General features: G+C 42.6%; 1 protein-coding gene across 11 annotated transcripts in view; it reads right to left on the reverse strand.

The window, feature by feature from the left end:
• SKAP1 (src kinase associated phosphoprotein 1) overlaps positions 1 to 26828 on the reverse strand; it is a 338005-nt gene that overhangs the window by 301476 nt on the left and 9701 nt on the right. For 4 of the 11 annotated variants that reach the window (XM_083583331.1, XM_083583339.1, XM_083583340.1 and 1 more), the window contains 2 exons: positions 15159 to 15222; positions 9066 to 9171 (listed from right to left, as the gene is read on the reverse strand). In XM_083583331.1, the coding sequence (XP_083439457.1) occupies positions 9066 to 9171; positions 15159 to 15222 (170 nt within the window). Of the gene's footprint in view, positions 1 to 1788; positions 1995 to 2033; positions 2051 to 9065; positions 9172 to 15158; positions 15223 to 15764; positions 15794 to 16715; positions 16836 to 25445; positions 25471 to 26828 lie in introns of those variants that run through there. The other 7 variants (XM_083583345.1, XM_083583344.1, XM_083583341.1 and 4 more) reach the window with 6 other exon arrangements.

Consider the following 26828-nt stretch of genomic DNA (forward strand, 5'->3'; position numbering starts at 1 on the left):
AAAATAACTGATGCTGAACAGGACTTCAAGCAGGCAAGAGGGAAGAAGAGGCAGGCGAACAGAAACCTCAGAACACCCTTTAACGTAAATCCATTCCAGGTCCAAAGTCGGAGGGAGAAAATTAAGGACTGGTTTTGACTATACCACCTTCAGCATTTTTAGTTGGGTACATACCATAAATTAAAATAACATATAAAGCACATTACTCCTCCCCCCCACAGAATTCTGGGAACTGTAGTTTGTGAACGGTGCTGGAAATTGCAGTTCTGTGCAGGTAAACTACAGCTCCCAGGATTCTTTGCAGAAGTCATGTGCTTTAAATGTATGGTGTGAAAGCAGCCACAGCGATATTGCTTGAAATTAAATAACTAATCTGCAAGGAAACAGGTGGAAAAATAACATTGAAGATAGAAAGGACTCAGTGGAAATATTTTTTAAATCATGGGAACTATACAGATCATGACCTATAAGGTATCAAAGTATACTCCAAGAAGAATATGAACTACCATAGATGTTTAAATTCTCCCCACATCAATGCAAAAACAAAAGCTAAACACCAGTGAATTCTTTTTCAGCCTCTCAGAAAGTACCAGACAGCAGGAGTCCATATCCACATTAATGGAAATGCTCTGCCATAATTAGACCTAAAAATCGGTATTAACATTGACAGCTTATGAGAAGAAAAGGAAATTTTTACAAAATACACTCCTGGGCCCACAATACCTGTGCAAAAAAGAAAAGATTAAGGCATAGGAGGAAATATATATATTGACACGTTTCAACTGCTTAAAAATATTTGAAGGAGGATGTACAGTTGTTTATAGACCACACAGAAAGTACCATAGGGTTACCAACTAGTAAGTAATTCCTGTGCTAAGCATTAAAACTCCACTATATCACACAACATTATACTATTTACTTTGTTATGAGAATCAGAGGATGTACACAAATGCACAAAAAAATGGAATTGGTGCGTTTTTTCCATCTCACTCAAACAGTATACCAGCCTTCCACCAATGTTTGCACAATGAAAGACAGATGAACTTACCTCAGACTCAAACTCTGACTTAGTCTCTAGTTTTGCCCTTTCCCACCATGTTTTAGGTCCGCTGACTTGTATATAACTTTAAACGTTGCCTGTCGGTGTTCTAAAGCTCCTTGAGGTTCGTTTAAGAAACGAACTGAAGAAAGCTCTGGAGACACATCTGTTTTCCTCAGCTTCTCTTGAGAGGTGCTTGTTGGACTGATGGTCTGAGCCATATCTTGTTGTTGGATTTTAACATTTTTAAAAGGACAGTTGTTTTACAGTTTATCAGCGGTTTTACTTAACTATGTACTCTTATTTTGCTTTGTAAGCTGCTTGAGGCGGGGCTTTTGCTCTCAAAGGTGGTCTAAAAACATTTTAATATGTATTTTTTAAAAATAGAGTCTAATAATGAACCAGTTATCCACCACCATTACTGCCATTATTATTATTATTATTATTATTATTATTATTATTATTATTATTACAGTGGTACCTCGGGTTACAGACGCTTCAGGTTACAGACTCTGCTAACCCAGAAATAGTACCTCAGGTTAAGAACTTTACCTCAGGATGAGAACAGAAATCGCACGCGGCGGCAGCAGGAGGCCCCATTAGCTAAAGAAGTACCTCAGGTTAAGAACGGACCTCCAGGATGAATTAAGTTCTTAACCATTGTACCATTGTATTAAAATGTGTATACCACCCTATTCCCAAAGATCTCAGGGCACTTCACAATATAAAATTACAATGTGTAGTTTTACATCCACTAGTGTGTAACAACTGGTCTCTCAAGTCTGTCTGCTGCTACACAGCTCTGGTCTACAAGGCTCCTGTAGGCCTCAGTTTCCTCTCACTCCCCGGCTGCAGAGCTGCTGTTTGATGAATGCTGTGTGAGGGCCAAAAGCTGCAGCTCCCTCCTCCACTGCCTCCTGAAGGGTGCTTTTTAGTCACTCTTCCTGTGCGAACTTTTTCCTATCTCAAATCTTCCACTTTCCCTCAAAATCACCTCATAAGAAGAAACTCCTCCCTCAAAATCACCTCATAAGAAGAAACTCCTCCCTGTGGTAGCTCTTCAGGGCCCAAAAGGATTGTTCTCTAAGCAGCCTGCAGCGGAGCCACACTTTACAGCCGTGGTTCTCAAACTTTTTACTTTCAGAATAAAAAAAACGCTTTCGCTACAGCAATTTTTTTATTGATAAGAAATACATCGTAAAGCAAAAAGAAACAACTCCTAGCAGTGCTTGATTTATAACATAGAACACAACTACTTTATAATACGATCATGGGATACATGGAAAGTACAGGATAAAACATTGCAGCTTTTCCCGTCATTTGGGGGTCAAAATTTAGTGGTTTTTCTCCCATTTGCCAGTCAAAATTTTCTGGCCAGGATTGCAGTAGAAATTTCCCCATAGGAATCAATGGAAATTGTCCACTCATTATGCTAACACTTGCCTAATGGACAATTTCCTTAGAATGCATTGTGTTCAGATAGCGAGACCTCCATCTTCACATTATCGGTATCCTGGATTACAAGGCATCAAAGTTCTTTGGTACAAATAAGATATGAGCACGTGTAAGAAGAAGTCTTCTTCAGACTTCTTTTTCTACAATTCAACTCTGCATGGAGAGGACGCAGAAGTGACCACACTAGTTCTGCCCCCTCTGTCAATATCCCAGTCATCCTCCACAAGTTGAGATGGTGGCCATCTGCTACCAGAAGCCTACTTTCCTCATGCAGACTCCCCACAAAATTTCAAACTCCAATTTCATGAGGCTTTATATTGGTCCTACAAAATGTACTTTCATACACTGCAAGTATCCCAGAAAAACCAGGACATCCCATTTTTTATCACAAGAGAATGGTGGCCATTCTGGTTGTCCTGATTTCGTGGTACAATATCCCCCTGAAAAAGCACTTTTTCGGAGTCAAAGTCTTGCACATTGCCCCCAAACGTGTATTTTTGGACACTATTTTTGTCCGAAAAAACACTTTTGCGGGGGGAACAGTGCCACAAAATTGCGCAAGCTCATGGCAACCAAAATGGCCGTTGTGTTATCATGATAAAAAACGGGAAAATTGTGTCCAGGAAGATGCTATCCCGGATTTTAGCTTCAATGTGTTTGGGGGTATGTGTTTTGTGCTCCTTCACAGCTCAGGTCCAAACTTTATGGCAGCCATAGTTGCCCTGTTTGTGTTTAAGTTCAAACTGTAAAAAAAAAAAAAAGGAAGATGTGTGCAGGTGAGGAGAGCTGAACTTCGCCCCTCGCCTCACCTCTCAATGCTCCATCACTGCAGGCACTTTTCTCAGAGCCTAGCTCAGGTATAAAAAGTAATCCAGTGTGAGATGAAAGGTACTTCAAGCAACAAAATACATCTAAGAACAACAGGGGAGGGGGAGCTTCCCTCACCTGCACACACAGTGTTATTGAATTTAGTTCTTTATTTATTAGGAATATTTTAACCCACCCTTCATCTCATTCATCTCAGTGGATCCCAGGCCAAGGTAAAAGATGCAGATTTCATAAAATTACATAAATGCAGTCATAAATCATAAAAACCAAATAAACACTAAGAACAGCAAAAAAAATCACAGAAGAGGCTACCTACTATAGGTAATTACTGAACAGATACACTGAAAAATACCTCACTTGATCCTGAAATGAAAAAGGGTTGTATCCAGTTAAATTCTGCTCAGAGTAAGCCCACTGAAGTCAATTAACCTAAGGTAATCTTATCCATTAATTTCAATGGGTCTACTCGGAGCATGACTAACATTGGATACAAACCAAACATGTTGGCATTTTCAAGGGAAGAGCATTCCACAAACTGAGCCTGTTTCAAATATAAATGAAGCAGTGACATGAAGAGAGAGAAAAATGGCTTTCCCAATCAAACTATTTTGCCCGCCAGGGAAGGATAAGCCAACAGAGCCAAGACCCAAGAATTATGTTCAACAGAATTCATCCAATCCAATTGCCAAGTGAAGGAAATGTCAGCTCTCAGACATACTAGAATATGAAAACCAGTGCTCCAGCTAATTAAAGGTAAAATCCAACTGGGCTAAGCAAAATGGGGTATTAAAACCAGAGAGCTCAGCTACCTGCCTGACCAAGAGGTCACATTCTTAAATACCACTTTTATCTTGATATCACAAGCCATCTGACTTAATGAGCTTCTTATTGCTAGGGAATTATTATTGCTATAGTTAAGCTAATGAGCTAAAGATTACTCTGAAATTTCTCTTTCCCATTTGCTCTCATCTCTGATTATTCAAACACAGTTTAGAAATTAAAATTACCATATACTTAGTTAATGTAAACAGAAGCTGCTTGGGATTCCCCATCCCTACTTTTTTTTTTTAAGGTGGAGAAGGTAACCTCTAGCTCCAATTAAGCTTTTAAAAAGAAAGAAGAGAGGACTGTATGTAGATCTTAACTGAAACCAGGGCTCAGAAATGCTTCTGGTCAGAAAACATTGTTTCAAGACATCTAGGTGCCCCAGCAAGGAGAAGCAAATAGGGAGGCTGGCAGAAAAAGAAGAAAGGAGAAGGGGGTGCCTTCATACATTTGGCTCTGGCACCACCCCATGCCAGCATGCAGATTACCCTGTAAACAGTAAAACAGTTCCTCATCCATGGTTTAAAGGAAAGTAATTATGTCAGAAGGAGCACGGCAGGGCATTAACCCCCTCAGGGCAGTATTATAAAGTGTCATAAACCAAAGTGGGGAATAAATAAGATAAATTTTCAGGAGTGCGTTTCAAGAGCCCTGGACAATTATTTGCACCTGTCAAGGTCTAGCAACATTTCCTGAAAGTAATTTCAAGGGGCACAATGTGAAGGCAAGGACTCCTCCCCTGTGCCACCCTAGTGCACTTAGGAGCCCAGGGAGACAGAACGGAGAAGGAACAGGGAGAACCAAACGTCTTCTGAAAGCTCAAGGGAGATGAAGTGACGAAGGACACAGGATAGGGCACAGGGCGTGAAACAAGGAGAAATCCCTGACAGAGCTACCCTTCATGCACTTCTTCCCCCACTACATTCAGATTCAGAACTACAGAAAGTCCAGTTCTACATTCTGATCAAACTTCACTCTATTTCAGTATCCAGTATCCAGAAGGTTCCCTCCATCTCCTGAAGATAGTGCCTAACTTTCAATTATTCACGGCAACCCGGGCTGTTAATTACACAGTCCCAAGTTGCTAAGTAAGAAAACTGGTGCTTAATTAGCCAGCAGGAAAGATTGATTTGGATACAGCGGGGCATCGCACAACGTTCTTCTGCAGGGGATACCCGGCTGTGACCTTACGAAGGATAAAAACACTCTGCCCACTTGAGTGAACTGAAAGGTGGGGGTTTAAAATCAGACTAGACTAGTTTAGACCAGTCTACAATGGCGTAAATGCGCCAGTGATTGCATGACCAAAAGGTCAGAGCAGGAGTATGCAGTTTAAGGTCTCTTTACAATGGGACAATGTGAATTTGAGAAACCCAGTTTGCATTCTCTGCACAATAATTCCACAATACAATCTATACTGGTTTTACATCAAACCCCTCTATAAATCCAATGAAGAGAAGCTGCAGGAACAGCAGAAATCAGGTTGCCATGTTAGTGGCCCTGGGCACAAGCATGAGGTATATCCTAATCAGGCCCATCAGGCTGTTTGGGGCAAACAGCCCTTTCCTTGGCCTGACATATATAATATCAGGCACAGGAAACTTCAAGCTGCAGCTAGAAGAAGAATCCGAAGCAAGCTCAACCTGCACTTCTAAAACATCCATCACTCCCCTGGCTTGCCTTTTTTGCTTTCCTGGCTTAGAGAGTGGGGTTCAAACTGCACCTGCAAAAGAAGTTTGGGTTTTTTGTCCTTCACAGGCCAGCTTCAACTCGAGCCATGGATACAAAGGAATAACTGGGAGTGCAATTGAGTGATTGACAGGTGGCTCGGGTCACCCACCTGTCAAAGTGGCCTGCAGAAGTGAAGAAATTCATTATCCAGCTATTCCTTTCCCTGTCTTAAAAGTGACACACCATGGCAAGGTAGGTATCAAACGGAAACTGGGTGACCCTGAGGAAGCTGGACTCTCAGCCTGCGTTCCCAGTCCGTAATGTGGAAATAAATGGGTTGGATCTAGAGAAGGTTCCTCCATCTCATTATCATTGTCAGAGTTTTAGTGTCTGTAGGGTAATAGTGCAATTCTGGTATTTATACCCACATAAGTTTAATTCTTAGTATATTAGATTCTACGTCTTCCCTTGACATACAGAGCCACACTACCTCCAGTGCCCACCTCCCTGTTCTGTCCATAGAGTTTACACCCAACCACTGCTCTACCAGGTTTCTCTTATTTCCTTCATGTCCTTTCACTACAATGCATTCCAGTTTCCTCATTTCCCTTTGGCATTAACATTTGAACACCTGCTCACTAAATCCTTTCCCATGTGTCCTTTCGTGCCCAGTTTTCCTATAACTCTTTGGCTTCTTTAAAACGTGTTCTTGTTTCCTTTTGCACACTCATTGCCAGATTCTATCATATCTAGAACTGAGCCAAATATTTCCCAGCATATATTTTTCTAAGAAAATCTTGAAATTGCAAGTTTCCAATCTTTACAGCTGTGAAAATATGCCCCAGAGAACGTAGGCCTGGTGAAATCTCAGAAAGGTCGGCTTGGACACAAAACAGGACTTCTTTTAACAGTCAGCGAAAGAAAGCTCAGCACTCTGAATAGCCTTTGTCCTTCCTCATAACAAAAACAAACTCAAACAAACAACACCAATCACCATAATTCTTTGTTAGTAAGAGACAATACATTAAAATCACTAAGATTTGGGACATATTTCAAATATAAAGCTGGATCTAATCACAATATATAAAGTTGATAATGGGGCACGTTGCACACAGCAAGAAACTCGTCAAACAAGGAGAGAGAGATTGCATAAAGCAGTTGATTAGAAGCAACATTTCTAAAATGAAATAGTCTATAGTTCTACCTTGTATGAAATATAACAAATACAGCCCAATATAAGGAAAAATAATTATGCAAAACATAAGCAAACTTGCTTAATTTAGTTTATTAAGGCTGGACAATTTTGTCTTTTATTGGTGCATAATTTCGATTTGGTGTTGTAATGCAGAGTATACATGGTGCATGACAATTCTTGGCTGTCCTTGACTTTCTAAGATGCCCCTAACTTGAACCTTTAAAAAATAAATGCGGACCCTCCTTACCCTTGCAATGCCCTGCAATTCCCACCAGGTGCTCCATTCTTCTAATCCCCCACCACCACATGTCCTTCAAAATCTGCCTGCAATGGCATCTAATAGCTTGTGGAGGCGATGGAGGTGCCAATTAAATTAACAGCAAAACGTCTTAAGATTCCCCAAGTGACCCTGCCCTTCAGAGGAAATGCCACTTATTCCAGAACATTCTGGCTTCCATGTAAGACTCTGTCCCATATGCCAGTGTTGCTCCACATGTGGGCTTTGGAGCTGTATCCCATTCTTATCATGGAGAAGTATTTTGGTTGGACAAGTAGTAGAAGGACCCCCTCATATAAGCAGTGCATGTATGAAGTGGTTAGAAAGCAAGGTGGGAGTGAGGCTGTAGTATGCAACATTGGAGTGAAGGGGAGGGAAGAGATGGAATTGACAGCTGAGTGGGAATGTATAGGGTAAGAAGAGAAGATGGGAGGCAAAAGGGGCGGCAAGAGAGAAAAGGCCCTAGTGTGACCTTTATTTATTTAACATTTAAATGTAGGGTAAATACTATATAAAATAACTATACCACACATATTCATTTTATATTATTTTCTGTCATAAAAAGCTTATTTAAAAAATAAGAACAAGGCATTTTATCTTGCTATTTAAATGTCTTCTTAAAGCTTGTGGGCTGAGCTTGGCAAAGTGATCCACAGCTTGAGCTCAACGGGAGCATAACAAAAACAATGTGTTTATTTCTCCATGAAAAAGATTCCTAACAGTGCAATCCTAACCATCTCTGCTCAGAAGTAAGTCCGTTGAATTCAGTAGAGCTTACTCCCATGTAAATGGAATGAAGATTTCAGCTTAAACTAGGGAAATGACTTATGTGCAATGCAAGCCTTGCAACATATACATTAAAGTATATACATTGCTGCATAAATGCCTGCTTAACACTAAGATCTTGTAGATGAAACAAAAGACAATGTGTATTGAACTTGTAACTTTGCTCTTGATTTTTTCCCAATCCCTAGAATTTTTGAACAGGAAATGGTCAGCTCTTTAAATGAATGAATGAATGCTGAGCAAGATTAAACCCTGCAATAAAGTTACCAAGATTTAAGTTATTGTACCTCCACAGCCAACGTACTATATGCTTAGTTCCCAGAGATTCCTGCTCCTAGGTAGCAGCAGGGGCACCAAACCAAGCATGGGACCCAGCTGTCACACTGATTCTCCAACGGCACAAAGGACTGCAGCCAGGATGGGGCTGTGGCCAGTGAGGAGTCCCTCTGAGTGCTCCACCTGGCCCATTGCTTCAGTTGGCCCTGCTTAATGAGATGAGTTGAAACATAGATTTGCGACAATCATGTGGATAGCATGGTGTGTGTCTATCCAGTTTTATTAGTAAAAAGGGTATGAGGGTAAGGAGGGCAACCTTTCAGTTACACCTTACCAACCATTTCCCCCAAGTGCTATTCTCACAACCAATCACACTACCTGAATTAGAGCTTGCTGTGGGAAGGGGGACATGAGGGTGAGTGAAGGAAGACTGCAGGAAACTTAAGCTGCAGTCAGGGCGATGTTTCTGTACTCCCTCCTTTTGCTGCTACAATATTAACAGACGCATATAAACCAGCATCATGTTAGTTTGGTCCTCAGAGTTCAGGAAAGTATAAAAGAACAGGCTCCACCCTCTTTTGCACTTTCAGCTGAAGCATTCCATATTTGGCCACTGTCGGACACAGAAAACTGAGTTTGATAGATTTGCTTAAAAGAAAAGTCAGAAAACTGCTACAGAAATTGTCCCCATCAGAACTGTTGGATATACAAACCTCTCTTTAAGTTGCTTTATATCAATCAAGATTGCATCCCTCTGCCTCTTCTCTGTAGCACTCAGGTTCTCATCCTGCAGCCCCTCCACCAGGTAATCTTCAACATCTGTTTAGAGAGATGTGGGGAGTAGTTGCAAAATTGGGAGAAGGAAAAAATAGGCTGTTAACAGAAACATCAGACAAACTACCAGTTCAACAAAGCAACAATAATGTCACAACCTTAAAAGATGATCCTCAGGGTCCCTTCCAACTCTACCATTCTATGATTCTATGAACTGTGTTGTAAAATTCAAAGAAATGCTATAACATTGAAGGACAACTGTTTTTCAGTTTGCATAATGTTCTGGAAGGTGTGAAACGTGTAGCGTCATATTAAAATGCACACTGTCCCATCCCTAAAAGCAGCCCTAACTTCAATGCTTCTGCAGACCAGTGACAGGGTGCATTGTAATAAAAACACCAGTCACTTCTGCAAATTTCCGCAAGCTACAGCCTTTCCCTCCCAGTCCCAGTCCCATTTCCAGAGCCATCTGCCATGTCCAAAGCACCAGGAAACGAAATAGAAAAACCAGGCCATAAAGCTTCAGAGTGGATCAGGAAGAGAAGCATGTAAACTGCTCAAATTTAAGCTGTTTGAGATTAAGTTGCGTTAGTTTTACTGCTCATCTGTGATGTTATAAAATATCAAGAAAGAACACAGACAAGCTAGCAAGTTTGGCTGCAGATATTTTGCAAACAGGAAAAGAAACAAAAATATATAAGGCCAGAGAAAAACCAATATTAATGCCGAAACAGTTGGGTAGTTACCACCTTGCCTAAACCCAGTCTTTAATTTGAGATAGAGTGCTTAATTTTCAAAGAGAGGTTGTTCAGGGGAGGGGGAGTATTGGTTTGATTTGTTATGGTTCTTGTTTTTATTATGTATTTTGTGTTTTTATCTTGTATTTTTATTCTGTGAACCTCCTTGAGATCTACAGATAAAGAGTGGTATACACGTTTCATAAAGAAAGAAATAAGTGCCACTATCTGAATATAAAGAGCATTGTGGAACATTAAAGACTAACAAATTCATTATAGTATTCATAGACTCAAGCCCAGTTGCACATACATATCATACGTATTATGTTGACAGAGGGAACTGGGTATGGGATAGGCCTCAATCGTTTCAGCATGAGCAGTTATCACAAGAGCTAATGCCTTGAACCTTTTTTCTCACACCAGGGTTCTGCCATGGACTACTGGAAATAACACCACAAGGAGTGCCTTTCAAGAGTCCAGAGATTTTCCTCACTACTGAGTATACAAAATTCATCGCCATACACCTGCTGGGTTGAATTGGGAGGCTTCCATGCAGCTTCGAGGCCCAGCAACTCTCATTTTATAAATTAATCCACTTTAATACTCTGATCATGTTACAAACTAACTCTCAGTACAAAAGCAAAAAGAAAAATTGTGAATCCACACATGCAGAAGATCAATTCAATCTAGCTCCCTTATTTCTGATCTGTGTTTTCTAAATGATATGATCGCTTCTGACGACACATTAGGCCGACGTGGCAGTTGACTCAAGAGCCTGTCTTTCTAGCTTGCATAGATGGAACGTACCTTCCCTATCGGAAGGCCTAGAGACTCTGCAGATTGTTAAAAGACGCAGCAAGTTTGATATAGGAGAGCGTGACACGCAATTAATCTCCATTCATAGCCTGCTCTGCTTGTCAGGAAAGGAAGGCTCCTGCTTTAGAAGGGGATCCAAAGACTTCAATTAAAAACAGTCAGCTAACAAGAAAATAATCTAAGCTAAAGGAAAGGTGGCAGGTGCCGAAAATGAGTTGTTTACGAGAAATGTCAGCTCAGAACAATAAAGCACCAAGCATTAAAAAAAAAAAGTGAAGTGAGCCGACTGCATCACAGCCTCGAATCTAAAACAGGAGAGGAAACCCACATATTCAGCAGGGGAAGACAACCGATTCAAATAACAAGGTTTCATTACTCTGCGCCAAAATTATTGAGTCTTAACTTTGGCTTAGCTTTTAAAGGCTTAGCTTTTTAAAGCTGTTTTTAGTGCCTTAGCCCCAGAACTTGTGGAATGATATGAGTGCCTTTGAGCATGCGCAGAGTCCTTTCTTCAATAGAAATTAAAACGCAGGTGCCCGGTCACAAAAAGCAAATTGCAGGCAACAACTCTCAAAACTCATTTCCTATCAAGTGTTTGGAACACCAGGACATGCCTATAGAAAGCTTTTGTTTGTATTGCCGGGAAGAAGCAAGCCAAGGGATATAGATATTTAACAGATGAAACTTTTCCAGGCACAGGGAGTAAGTGGTAGGAAGAATTACATCTGCTAATGACTATTTATCCAACTGTAGTTAAAGACACAAGATGGGAGTAGAGCCAGGAAAAGAATAAGATGGCAATTTTAAATAGCTGTGGAAATGAGATGAATGGAGAGAGTGGAACACAATGCTCAGAGCTACTTTTCTGACTACACATGCTGTACAGCTGAATTCTAAAAACAGATTCCAAAGTAGAGCTCTATTAAGTAACCCAAGACTCAAAATTATTGCCTGGGAATAGTAAAGGCTTTGCTGAAGAAATAGTTGGGGAGAGTGGGCTTACCAGTCTTTTCCTATCAAGCACTGAGGCCACCAACTTCCTTTTCCCCCTTTGTGAAACCATAGATTTAGACTAAGGGCAGCAGGATACAGCGGCGGAGCAAGCCAATCGGGCACCTGAGGCGGCATGTGTCCAGGGGCAGGGACAGCCACCTGCAGGGCAGAGCCAGATGGGGTAGGAGGTTCTGCAGGGCCTCCAAGGAGTCTGCCTGCCTTCTCCCGCTCAGCCGCTCTACAGCTGAGGGGAGGCAGCGGGCGGACCGTTTGGGGCAGCGTGGAGCCTGCGTGCCCCCAAGCCACTGTGCCACTCCCAGGAGAGATGCATGGCTCGAACGCGATGAGTGCTGCCCTGCATTTTGTCACCCCCCCCCCCCAGTGATGACACCCGGGGCGGCCCACCCCTACTGCAACCCCCTTCCTCTGCCCCTGACAGGATAGTGACTTTTGTCCACTGCTTCCCATGCCCCGAACCTTGCATCCAAGCCACTTTGACATGAGGTTCCCACACATACTTAGTTCAGTATGACCAAGCAGCAGAAGTGCTGAACTTACTATTTTAAAAAACAATTCTAAAATGCCTCTTAGTGTAACCATGTGTTTGTGCATGCAAGGCACACACAGGCATACATATATGGCAAAAAGCCAGCATATTTCATGTACACAGATATCATAGCTCATTTCTTATTGTCAGGGGTGCACTGATTTTTTTCTCCAGGGAAATATTTACACAGACACATGCCAAAACCACCACCTGTACAATGCTTTGTTTTTCCTCATGCAATTTAATAGTAAACTCACAACACAGTGAGCACAGAGGGTTAAAGTACATTCTGACACGCAAAAGGCCGGAGGTTCAGTCCTCAGCATTTCTAGGTGGGACTGGGATAGACCCCTTGTCTGAAACCCTGGAGAGCTCCTGCCACAGTGTAGACAATACCAAGATAGGTTGACCAGTTATCTCATTTGGTATAAGACAGCTTCCTGTGTGCCTTTCCTGCAATGACAATGGTGGTGCTCCATCTGCAACACACTGTGTCCAAGAAGGTCTGCCACTGGCCTACCTACCCATAGCTGTCAACGTTTTCCTTTTTTTAAGGGAAATTCCCTTATTCCGAATAGGATTCCTCGCAAGAAAAGGGAAAAGTTGATAGCTATGTACCTACCTTCTTAAGTTTAAGGAGTAAAATGTTCCTGTTTGTCCCGACATGTAACTTCTAATACCGGTTGAGTCAATGGCAATGGTTGCTCTCTCCCTGAAATGTATGTGAACAATTTATATATGCACCACTTGACACCCTATAGCTTCTAAATAGTGTCTGTAGTTTCCAAGTGGTGGTAGTACACATTTAGGTTTTTGTATGGATTTTATAGCAACTTTACTGGTGAACTGTAAACTGCAACTGCCTGAGTGGCTTTAACATAGAAATCCTCCAGTCTGGTGCTGTTTCATTTTTTGTTTTTTACAGGTGTATTCTACAACATGCCATTCATTGATACAATAATAGTGCATTTATAATGGTGGATTTATACTGGGTCGTCCGCACATCATTCTGCTTTATTAATTGTTTTACGATGCTTCCTCAATGTTACTGCATTACTGCTGCTGAGAGAAGCACTTGTGAACTATAACACAACAAAAACAGGAGGGAAACTTTAAATATTTGTGGTTAAAAAAAATGTTGCAGGATATCAGCAGGAAGATATGGGACACGCATAGACAGGAAACAAGACAGCATGTTTGCCCCAAAATTTTTGCAAAGAGCAGTAAAAGCAGAATTGCATATAACCATCGTGATGCCACAAGGAACCCAAATCTTCTTCTTCTTCTTCTTCTTCTTCTTCTTGTTGTTGTTGTTGGCGGCGGCATCTGTCTGTCTTGAGAGACAATGGAGGTTGTCTCCAAGGTAAAGTCAAATTGCTGGAGAATCACAGCATCTGCTGTGGCTGCAAAAACCAGTGACTTGTAACTGCTGCCTCCAGCGTTGTTTTTCCCGAGTTAGCAGCACTGAAGTGACCTCTCCAGGGCACAAGCCTGGGTAGTGTATATGGAAGTCAAGGGGTGCTCAGACGATTAGACCTCCCTCTCAGCCTCACTGATGTGGTCCAAAGGAAAGCAGAGCAAGACATTTGGCATCAGCTTGGCTGCAGGAGTTGCCGGAAGGAGGTGTACAAGACGCCATCCAACTGTCTTAGGGACTCCATCATGAATGCACAATAAAATAACATATGGATGCCTTTAGAATGCAAGCTTTAATCACTAGACTCTAATGCTGTTTAGTCAGCAAAGGCACATAGTAAGAGGTAGAACTTACTTATTGGGGTTATTTTTGTTGTAATACAATACTATAGAAGTAAATGAGAGAAATATTCAAAACTTGTGTTGCCTGCTAAAAACAAAATGTAGCTTTTGTAGATCCTCATGCTTCCTTTGACATCGCAAGAGGTTATACAAAGTGATTTTGCAATATGCACTCTTAAATTGGCAAATTATGATTTGCTTAAAAATGAATCACTAAAGCGTTCTAATTTTAGCAGATGTTCACACTTCCTTTAACAGCTTCGAAAGGAACCTGTGCTGAGATTACATATTATATTATAAATAAATATATAAATTAAGGTAGCTTCCAGGCAACCTGTTTATCAAGCATTCGTCATGATTTGTTTGTGGGAGGAGGTTATATGACATCAGCATTCATTCCAATTTGTTTGCAGGAAGGTTATTATCATCATACACTTTCCAGTGTATTTTTCTGTTACATTTCCTCAGGGAAGAAATGTGTTTGCTGTGCAAGAACACAATATCCACTTTAACTGAGTAACCTGGATTTACTAGGATACTACTGAATCCAACCCACAAAACATCAGCAGTCTGGAAGCACCTTAAAGGTAGCAGAGTCCTGGAATAAGGGGAGGTACCATGAATCTTAAATCACTGGAGAGTTTTGTTTGTAAAGATCCCTGCTTTACTGCAGATCACTTTGAGCTTTGGGGGTGGAAGAATTCATTTTGAGGGGGCAATGGGATTTCAACCTTTTTGGTAGTGTGGAGTAGCTATATTAGGCCCTCCTTTAATATCACTCCCAGCCCTATATCCAATTACATCTGTCCCTCAAATATGAGTAGACTGCATCTTTAATTCCTGCATAAAACTACACCACTTCGGTAGAATTCCTGCAGCTAGCAAGGTGTTGGCCTTCACCCATGAACTCTACCATTTCACAACACCCGAAAGAACACTGAAAAATGCTGAAAATCAAGACTGCTTCAAATGTAATAAAGCCCTATAATAATAGGGGACAAATATATGTAATTGGGAGCACTGTTAGGGAGGAAAGGGAAAGGAAAGGTGATGAAAGAGAAGCCCACGTTCAGGATTCTTGAAGTAGAAGAACCTGCTGTGGCTACCATCTTTTCTTTTTCCTGAAAGCATCTAAGCTGTAGGGGGATGGGCCTAATTATTCAAACAACTTCATTAGTTACCTTCAAAGAGCCTCTGGACATCCTCTGGGAGGGTACCTCCTGCAGCTTGCATTGGTGACAAGTCCTGAGGTTAAAATACCAAACAAAAACTTGCTGTAGTTATTTGCTTCTGCTACTATTAACGGTCTCTGAAGAAGGAAGAAACCGAAGGTAGAGCAGAGGCGAGAGGGGGTGGAAGGGAGGGAGGGACTATCTATAGGACGGCCTCATCCTTTGCAGCTGTAAGTCCCAGCGTCTCTAACACCACAGTGAAGCCTAAACAGGCACCTGTGAGAGAAGGCTGCAACTGCAGCTGTCAACTTTCTAGACAAGCATTTACTCCTTAATCTCTGGTAAAAGTGGCATATCCAAAGAAATGACTAAAATCTTAGTGGGGAGAAGAAGGTATTCTGGTGCTCTAGGATTTAGGTTGCAATGCTATGTATGCTTACATGAGAACAGGTGCTATGGAACATAATGAGACTGAGTAAACAAGCATAGGAATCAGCTGTAAGATATTCACATTATAGATAGCACTGACCTTGACTGTTTGGAGTGTGCTATGCTACTGTAAGCATGTTTACCCAAAATTTATTCCTAATGAGTTAAATAGGCTTAAGTGCTTACATTTCAGAAGCTAGAGCCAGTAGTTGAAAATGAACCAAGGCTAACCCAGTTTCTGAACTTTTTTTTCTTTAACAGAAGAAGAGGAAAAGGATGTGGTGTGTTTGAATCAGATAGAGTGTAAGATTAATTGCCGGGTGGGTCTGTGGTGGAAAATGCTGTATCCCTTCAGCGAAAATGCTGTGCCTGGACAATTTAGCCCAAGTATCAATCCTGGAACCTGCAAGTTCACTCCTGAGTTCATTATTAATGCCCTGGATCAGGCAAACAAAAGAGAAAACCACAGTTGTGGGATACATTTTCTTATTGCCAGGGGCGGCCTGTCCCACACGACACGACACAAAAAAGGTAAGCTGCTGTCCACCACTACCCAAGCCTTGTTTACCAGGGTCATATGGTGGTGCTCTCACAAGAGGTCCACAAGATCTTGCAAGAGCTCTGCAAGCTTTCACAAGGCTCTTGTGAGTTCTCACTGGAACCCAGAAGCCACAGTGGTATCTCCTCACTTCTCCGGTAGCAAAGGGGCACCAGCAGAGCAACCATGGGGGATCCACCCCTTGGATTCCGCTGCCCGTGTGGAGGCTGCATCCGTCCACCGCATCGGCAGGCCATTAGTGTGCAGGGCTTCTGATCAAACTCGGAGCTCCATTACCACTTTGTTTAGAAATTAGTAACTCTGAACTTGCTTTGTCATCTGTTGTCTTCCTTTGAACACCTTTATCTTTGTGCTATTGTCGTCATGCATGAAATTTGGCTCTCTGTGCACCTTTTGTGTTCATTGAATTCAACCAACCATCCCAGTCCCTAGTACAGTGGTACCTTGGTTTACGAACTTAATCCATTCCGGAAGTCCGTTCTTAAACCAAAGCATTCTTAAACCAAGGCGTGCTTTCCCATAGCAGCTGGGGACTCAATTTACACTCCAAGACAAAGTTCACAAACCAAAACACCTACTTCTGGGTTTGCAGCATTCTTAATCCAAGTTGTTAATAAACTAAGCTGTTCTTAAACCAAGGTATCACTGTAGAGCTGTCTCTGCACTGCTTTGCACCAGCTGAAGTTTCCAGATCAATTCTAAGGGAAACCACACACAATTATCAGGCACAGAAACTGGGCCCAAGAGAAGATTGACGCCTAAAGTATCCTGCTTGTTGCTTGCTTACTTCAAATCACAGAATTTTATTGGAAGGTACCATGGGGGTCATCTAGTCCAACCCCCTGCAATGCAAGGATATTTTGCCCAACCTGGGGCTGAAACCCACAACCCTGAAATTAAGATGCCCTTGCTCTACCGACTGAGCTATCCACAGGGTTCTTCCCATTCTTCATGCTTTTTCAGGCTTTCTTACAAGTCAATTTAAAGACTAGGACCCCATCTGCAGTATCATACCCCTTTAAACAGCCATATTCTCCCAAAGAATCTTAGGAAATGCAGCCTGTTATGGGTGCTGAGAATTTTTAGGAGACTTGCCACACAGAGCTGCAATTTCCTGAGTACCCTGGGAAGAGAGATTGATTATCAACCCACTCTGAGGGGAAATAGCTCTGTAAGGGGAATAGGTGTCCCCTAACAACCCTCAGCCCCCTTAACAAACTACAGTATCCAGAAAACTTTGTCGGGAAGCCATGACTGTTTAAAGTGGCATGATACTGCTTTAAATGTACAGTGCAGATGGAACCTTAGACTTAAGGCAAATAATTAAAAGTATCCCAATGACAACTGTTAAAATGTGATCCATGCCAACACTCTGAATGGAATTGCCTTTGCTCTGAAAATCCAAATAGGAAAGTGTGTCGATTGCATAGGATTTAGAAATCCGCATAGGATTTGCATCTGGATTTAGAGAGAACAAAATGTGGGACAGCAGTAGTTGCAGAAGAATGCCACATGGATGAGAGGGAATTAAAAGAGGGACAAGGAGTTTACAATCCACATTAAGCCAATGGGTCACTGGATTCTGGTATACTTGGCTTCATCCAACTGAAGGGAGTGGATGGAGGGAAATCAGTTTCTTTGTAGAGCCAGTATAGTCTAGTACTTAGAATGGGAGACCAAGGTTCAAACCCCACTTGGCCATGACGCTCACTGCGTGATCTTGGGTCAGCCACTGCATCTCAGTTGTGTGGAGTTAATGCGTGGGGAGAACCATGTAGGCTACTTTGAGCTCCTTGGAAAAAAAGGTGGGATATAAATGCACTAAATAAACCATGGGAGTGGCTGGGTCCCCTTGAGTGAAATAGCTCCCCTCTCTGACTCTGTCAAAAGGACTGTACATGCACCTATACTGTAGGTAAAGATTTGTTTCTGAATAAAAATTAATATTTATTTATTTATTCATACCCCACCCATCTGGCTGGGTTGCCCCAGCCACTCTGGGCAGCTTCCAACAAAATATTAAAATACAATAATTAATAAAATATTAAAAGCTTCCCTAAACAGGGCTGCCTTCAGACGTCTTCTAAAAGTCAGGTAGTCGACATAGAGAAATTAACCTGCACATGACATACGTCAAAGAAGCCTCTGTTCAAGGACATACAGAGGCCACAATTGGGATGCTACCATGGTATAGATAGAAGCCAATTTGAAATCAGAGCAGACCTACATATTCTGAGCAGAGATACATATTATAAAATAGCACAGTGGTGCTGACTGTAACAGAAGCAACAGTAACTGATAACAGAACACTGAATTCATGTGGTTAAAAGCCAAACCCCCAAATCCCGGACACATCAATCTATAGTATCTAAACACACAAACACACACATGTAGAATCGTAATATTGGCAGTAAATAGCAGTGGGGGGAAAGACAGGTAGGCAGGCCTGTTTCCACCCACACCTTTTTCCCATTTTAATCCACATTTAATCCACAATTAATTTTAATTGTCCCATTGGAGTTTGTAGTTACTATATCATGTAGCCATATCAGGCTTGGAACTATTTTATTTAGTTATATGCTTCAATCAGAATCTTTCTCGGTGCCAGGGCTCTCAGCCCAAGATGTGAGAGCATCTGTGCATGTGCAAAGTGCATTCCCCTTGTCCTTGTAGCCACCGCCAGAAGCCCACACATCCTGGGGCAGTCCTCTGGGTTAAAATGCATTGCTTCCATGTAGGTTGGAGCCCTGGCACTTGTCATTTTAGAAATTAATCACTGTCAGAGACCAATTTGGAGCAGGCGAGACAAAAAGAAAAGGCTGCTGGTTGTGTGACTGGCAAATTCTACTGCATCACTGCCATATCTCATCAACATTTCCTGCGCCTGAGATGCCAAGCTGCCTCCCCTAACACAGCCTGATAAGAGCTCCACCTTATTCGTCTTGGGCTCCTCTGAGTTCAGCAGGCAGCCTCTCTCTTTAGCGATAGCCTATTAAATGGACACATTCCTTTGAAGCCTCCTCTTGATTTTGAAATCCAATTTTCCCCCAACAAAGTCAGGAGATCTGATTGGGAGTAACTATGGAAACTGAGCTTAGGAGGGTGGGGGGGAAGACTTGAAGGGAGTTGAAAGAGCGGCAAGGTTAAAAGGGGAAAAAAACACCCTGTAATCGAAAGTCAGACAGTGCTTTGGCACTGGAATATCAGAGGATCTAGGGAGAGAGGGTTGGCAGGGAAGACGTGCTGCTGTGAGGGGTGTTCTGTGTGGCTGTGGACTGAGCACCTGTCAGGGGAGGTGAGCAGTCCAGCTTTTCCTGTCACAGCAACCTGGGAGAGCATCTGAATACTCAAATGCATTTAGGTCACCATCTATTCTCACTCGCTCTCCTGGTTTACATCAAAATCTGGGCCTGCCCACTCGCTTCCTGCCTCTTCTAAAATGCTAACAAGTGTGACAAGGTTAAACTACATCACCTGGGCTCAATGGCATCCTCTCCACACCTGCTTCAAAAGGCAGCCCTGAAGTTAAACTGAATTTCTTGTTAATTAAAAGGAGATAAAGAAAGGCTAGCAGGCAGTAACAAAGGCGGGGGTAGACAACCTAAAGCCCTCCATTATGTTGATAGACTCCAACTCCCATCAGGCTCCCCATCAGGATGGTCAAGGGACAGGGCTGATGGGAGTTTGAGTCCAACAACCTCAGCTTAGGTTCCCCACCTCAGCAGCAAAGGTTTATTTTGTATACCAGCACAAAGACAGAGAAAGTCCTGCCACTGGGCAGGGTGGTGAGGCAGCCCACCTCAAGCAGTGGATTGGAGTGGTACCATTAAAAGGCAGGAAATTGTTTGGTCTATAATTATATTTTAACCAACATGGTGAGTGTTACTTGGATTTTATGCCTCAAGCACAAAAATGCCTTGTGCCATCTTGTTTAAGGATGGTGAACAATTGTATTCAGAAATGTCTGATTGACTTACTCTCTTTTTAATGAAAGGCAAGGGTCTGGGGCCCCTACTGACCTTGGGCCCTGCAAAATCTGACCTCTTCTACCCATCTGTCAGTGGCCCTGAAAGCTAGTTTCCATTTCCAACATTTCATCAACACTGTAACCTGACCATGAAACACAGCAAGGTAAAAGGTAAAAGGTAAAGGACCCCTGGATGGTTATGTCCAGTCAAAGGCGCCTATGGGGTTGCGGCGCTCATCTCGCTTTCAGGCCGAGGGAGCCGGTGTTTGTCAGCTGTGCTGGTAGGGGCTGGCTTGATTCTCCAAGGTTCTCACTTAGTTGTACACAGATTTTACTCTAGACCACACAGCTGAGATAGGCAAAATCTGTTTTCCACTCCAGACACTGGAATAACTGTCCCAATGGTGACCAGAAGCATTCAGATTTACTTTCTCCTATATAAGTGAATGGCTGCCATTCATTTCTATGGGAGAAAGCACAAGTCTGCACCTGGGGACAATATTGTAATGGGAACAGAACATGCCCACTGCCTCTGATGATTGGTGACAGAGACCTCATTGGGGCTGCAAAGATACACATTGTGCTCCAGAGGTTCCCTGCAGCATACAAATCCTCTCTCTATAACCACCCTGCTAATTATAATGGCAGGCATTCTACGGATATTTATGTTAATATTCATTTTTACATTGCACTATAGACCAGTGGTTCTCAAACCTTTCCCCACACCGACCACACATGAAAATTGCTGAGGGTCTTGGCAGACCGCTTAATGGTTTTTCTGCCTGTTGTAGCATCTGTAATGCACAGTGCGAGATCCTGTCATTATTTTTAACTGTTTTTTTATTGCTTGTTTTATTTATTATACATTGTATTTTATTGTATTACAATGTGAATTTCATAGAAATCAAATTGTAATACAATAAAACACAATATGAGAAACACAAGCAACAATAGCATATAATAAAAAATCAATATGAATGTTTAATGCGCTGGATGTGCCGTCTCTCGTCTTCAACCACAAATCGACAGAGAACACTCCTGACCACCTGAATGAATCTTGTGGACCACTGGTGGTCCGAAGACCATAGTTTCAGAACCCTTAGTATAGACAACTAAATTTCTCTCTCAGAGCCCCTTTACAAGTATCTTTACAGGCATGTTAGCTATTATATTGCTCCTACATTGGTTCAGATATAGGTTAAGACTTCTGCCTACACATTAGGCTTCCTTACATATTTTAAAACCATGCAAGGGAGGCCTAGCCCCTTTGGAAGTCTGCCACTTTTGTTTCATGAAAACATACCAGGAAGCTTCACCACACAGGTAGAAATCTTTTAAACTGACATGGGAAGAACCATGGAGAGAGTGGCAACTAAATTGTTAAAAGAGTGTGTACATAGAAGAGCCAGTGTGGTGTGGTGGTTAGAGTGTCAAACTATGACCTGGGAGATCAGAGTTCAAATCCCATGAAGCTCACTGGGTGACCTTGGGCCAGTCATTGCCTAACCTACCTCACAACATTGATGTGGAGATTAAATAGGGAGGAGGAGAACCATGTACACCACCTTGAGCTCCTTGGAGCTTTAAAGTCCTGACGAGAAACACAGCACTAAAGGAAGTCTGGATGAGCCCAATTTAGTTGCACTTAGATCCCATTGAAATGATGAGTTAAGTCCTATTCATTTCAGTACTAATCACTATATAGAGGTGTGTATTTGTATATAATCATACGTATATTAGAACATACAGGGTGAGTCTTTTAAAAGAGGCCCCATGGAACATGTGTACTCTGTATCCACGGGGCCTCTTTTAAAGGACTCACCCTGTATATGTGTATGTATATACCGTATTTTTCGCTCTATAAGACACACCAGAACACAAGACACACCTAGTTTTTGGAGAAGGAAAATAAGAAAAAAATATATTCTGAATCTCAGAAGCCAGAACAGCAAGAGGGATCGCTGCACAGTGAAAGCAGCAATCCCTCTTGCTGTTCTGGCTTCTGGGATAGCTGTGCAGCCTGCATTCGCTCCATAAGACGCACACACATTTCCCCTTACTTTTTAGGAGGGAAAAAGTGAGTCTTATATAGCAAAAAATACGGTATGTATGCATTTGAGTTCACTGCCCTCAGATCTCTATTCTAGTCTTATGAAGGATGAACGGCACCAGAGGAACAAAGAGAACCAGAAGGGATCTGCCCTAAGCAGATTAACCCACAGAATCTGTTAATTGGTATTACAGATTTTCAGTTCTGAGAATCTTTTTTTAAAAAAAGTTGGGTTTTGGCGTTGGAGAGTTATTGGTGAGACGAACAGACAGAATTTCAGTGTGAGGGTATTATAGTTTTTAAAGGTCTGGTGACAAGTCTGATCCACACACCATGAAAGACCAGAGAACACAGATTTAAGCTGTGACTATAAGCAAACAAAGCGGGGCAAACAGCACATGAATATGTGAGGAGCAGAAAGGGTAAGAGGGAATCGGGGGAGATGGGAACAGAGATACCAGCTATGGCTTTTGAGGGACAAAAGAAGCTGACATTGATCAGGTGTTGAAGGAAAAGAAGGTTAGGAAGAATGCCACAGACAGTAGGTAGAGATGAGACACAAGATAAGTTCTCCCACCGCCTTTTTATTCCCTCCCACTGACGGATGGCCCTCAGTTTAAAGCTGAGGAATTTATTGATTCTTTGCCTTTGCAGTCAGAATATGAGATGGAGCTGCACCTCCCTGTTCCCTTGGATGTCTTCAGCATCACGGCTCCTTTCTCCCAACATCTTCTCTAATGACTTTTTTATTGACAAGACTGAGTCTTAATGAGGAGGTCTGCTGTGTGTCGTAAAGGGCTGCAGGAAGGGATGCCTTTCTCACACCTGATACTAAGGGACACAGCCAGCCAGTGGCTGGCTCACAAGAGCATTTACTGGATGATGTGAGCACAGGTAGTAGGGAAGGAAAGGATCTGGAGAAGATCAGGTCAATAGGCCAATTCACCCAACTGTATTAGTGTAAGAGCTGCCCTTGGAGACAGTTTGGAAACTTCCTAGGCTCCATTTTAGGTGCTGCTATTGATGTGTAAACCTCTAAACCAGACTTCCCAACCTGCTGCCCTCCAGATGTTTGGGACTTCCACTCCCAGTATCTCTGACCACTGGCCATGTTGGCTACAGTTTATGGTAGCTGTAGTGCAAAGCATCTGGAGGATACCAGCAGGTTGGAGAAGACTATCCTAAATATCCTAAATAGTCTGGAATCTGGTTACAAAAGGGACAACTTTCAACCATATGAACCCATATCTGGATTTTAGGGGTGCTTCCAGACAGGCACATTATCTTGCGAATTCAGATCTGATTTTAGTGTGTGTGTGATTGCCACACGAGTGTCCAACACACTCCAGATTATTTTCAGTCATGACATTCATCGCTATTCCATCACTTGCCATCCATATGAGCTTGATGTAATTTATCATGCTGTGTTTCTTTCCTTGTCCCTTAGTCACCACTCCCTGGCTCTCCACAATCCTTTTCTTGTTCTGGGTATGAACATAGGCATCTCAGTACCCATGTGCATTCACCTTTAAAACAGAATTCTCTAGAACTGCAAAAGCAAAAGTTTCCAGACTTAAGTTATGTTTCCAATGGGCAGAATGGAGTGCTGTAGTTGGAGGGGTCAGCAAGATTTTTAAAATGCAAAAATGCAGAAAAGTAATGCTGATGTCTTGAGTAAGAGTGATAAAGGGGTCTTGTGCTAGTCCTCTCTATTAAAAAAACCCCAAACTTTTTTTAAATGAAAAGCATGATGTAGATACTGCACTGTGACATACACACTGTGTGGAGATCTCAAGAAAGCATCAACTACTAGTAACTGGGTTTTTGAAATTTAAATGTGCCTTCTGTAGGTAGGAAGCAATTGGTAGAAACAGGTCTGCTCATATTGTTTGGGTCTTCAGAAACAACTAGGTTGTGCTCAAGTGGGGAACAAACAGAAGCATGGGTAAGGCAACAGGGGCCACCAGCCGAATATAACCACAGATGCTTGATGGACCAATGGTATGATGTGGAATGAGGCAGCTTCTTATGTTGTCCCTAACCTATGCACTGAGGTCTATATGCAGCTCCTGGCCATTTTTACACAAGTAGCAAGGAAAGGGGGAAAGGAAGCAGGAGAGACAGGAAGAAGAAGAGGAAGAGGAGTGACAGTCAGAAAGGGAGGTGCCCCACCTCCCTTTGGCCCTGGTCTCACCCATTATTGGCTCTGACTCCAACCTCACCCACCACCAGTATGTGTCCACTGATAGCTTGCTCCCAAAGGAATGTGACCCTTGGCATTAAAAAGTTATCTGTCCTACTCTGCAGGATCAGACCCAAGCTGGTGTATGAAGATAGTTCACTTCTAACAAGCCATGTTATTAGAGAAAAGCGCCAAGTGTGGCAGCGGAAAGAAGTTACAGCCCAGAGCCAGGCAGGCAGCCAGCACAAATCCTGACAAAGGACAGGAGTTACTGAGCAGTCAGTATTAACAACCCGGTTGTCAATCTAAGAAGAATTAGGAGCAGTAGCCAAGAAATGAAAGCAGCACATGGCTGGAGGTAACACTGGCGTGAACTGAGGGCCGAGATGCATGTTGCAGATATTCAGCAAGATGCCCTCAGTGGGCTCTTCCCTCTATGAGACTGCCACTGCTGCCCTTTCATTTGTCCTCTTCCCCTCTGGATCCAATCTATACAACTGCCCACAGGGAGAGTGCAAGACAACTGGAGGGTGATGTTCCATCCCCTCACTCTTGTCTCGACTTGGAGAGGACAGGTGAACAGAGAGAAACAGGAAAGAAGAGAATGAATGGGGTAATGAGGCCCTGGGAGCCAGCAGTGACGTCCCAGATGGGTGTGGACTTTAGTAGCTGCCCCAAAATACCATGTCTTGATGCTGGCCCTGGCTCAGACAAAGGTCTGTAGCTTGACCTAGAACAAGCGTGGTGAACCCTTTTTTCAGCTTAAGAGTTGCATTTCCTTCTGAGGATACATTCCAGCCAGGAAAAAACACTCAGAGGGTCGGACATGGGGTGGCTGGCCTGAGAATAGAGGGCGTTGCTGGAGAGAGTCTCAAGGGCCAGATAGAGAGGCTTGGAGGATCACAGTCTCTGTGATGATTTTCAAGACCAGTTTGGCCACTGTGGGCTGCTAGTCCTAATTCTGGTATATCAACACTTTTCCCTTGGCAAAATGGTTAGGTGAAGCTTCTGTTTTGTGGCCAGATCCAGATTTGGCATGGGGGCAACCTGGAGAAAATGCTCGCAGTGGATTCCCCTCCTATCACTGTCAACACTGCCCATTCAGTTACCTTCTCCCTCTATGCCTCACTCACACCACTACTGATGATAATGATGATGATGATTTTGATAGATGATAAAGCAAGGCAGGTGGAGGCTCCAGTTCCTTCTCTTTGCTCTTGTCACTGCTCACGTATGTGGAGAAAGCTGGTGCATAGGCAGCAATGGCAAGAAAGAAGAACAGAGCCAGAAAACCCTGGTGCTCGAAGGTGACCCCATTGTTGGTGTGTGGACCTTGGCAGGTGCTGGACACTGCTGACCATTGACACCAGTCCTAGACAGAACAAAAATGTCTAAATAGTGTACTGTTGGCCAACTGCCACCAAAGCCCATATTAATATGCAATGAGCTCTGGGTTGCACACAAAAAAACTGAAATGAAATTTCCCAAACATTTTCAAAACTTAAAACCTGAAGGACACTTTAAAAACAAAATTTAAGGTTGGAGATAGATGGGGGGAATTTTTACAGAGAGGATATCCATCTCACTTTTGCCTCTGCTAAAGCAGATTGTGCAGGGTTTGGTTTTGTTTCAGAGCCAAACTACACATTGCACTGCAGCTGTCTGTAATGAGAACCCTATGGCCCCTTCAGCAAGGCAATGCCTTCTGGGAAGGAACACTCTTCAGTGTAGTAGAGGAAGAAAGGAATGGTAGGCTTCATCCTTCCCTTGCCAGGTAGTTTCCCACTGAAGCCCCCTTCTCCCTAGTTGCTTCCCTCTGCCTGATTTTTGCAAGATCGGTTTGGAACACTAGTTATGGTAACAGGCTGTCAGCTAAATACCCCTTCCTCCTCCCTACGTTGCTGCTAATAAACATCCTCTCCAGGGAAGGGACTTTTGGGCTAATATTATACTTGGCTGTAATGTGGGGTTTGACTCTTAACCTGCAAATGCTGCTTGACCAGAGATGAGAAAAAAACAAAACAAGTGTGCACATGTGTACACAAGGGAGGGGGAACCTATGCCCTTCCAGATGTTACTAGGATCCAGCTCCCATCATCCCTGGAGATTCTGAGGCTAGTGGGAGTTGGGAGTCCAAGAACATCCAGAATGCCACCCCTGGTATACACCTTGGGAAACCAAGCTTTTCTCAAATTTTCTTCAGTTCTCTTTAAAAAAAAAACATGGTCTATATTATTCTCACGAAGCACATTCTTTCCCTCAAGGAATTCTGGGCACTGTAGTTTTACCGCTCATAGAATTTTAATTTACAGCAACCCTTAACTACAGTGCCCAGAATTCTCTGAGGGGAAGAATGTGTTTTAAATGCATAGTGTGTATGTAGCCACACTTATCTGGGAGTAAGACTCACTGAAATCAGTGGGACTTACTTCTAAGTAGACCTGTATAGGATTGTTTTGTTAAAGTTTAATATAAAACTGCTTTCCAACTTC

The sequence above is a fragment of the Podarcis filfolensis genome (genome assembly GCF_964270895.1).
Source record: "Podarcis filfolensis genome assembly, chromosome: 13".
NCBI lineage: Eukaryota > Metazoa > Chordata > Lepidosauria > Squamata > Lacertidae > Podarcis > Podarcis filfolensis.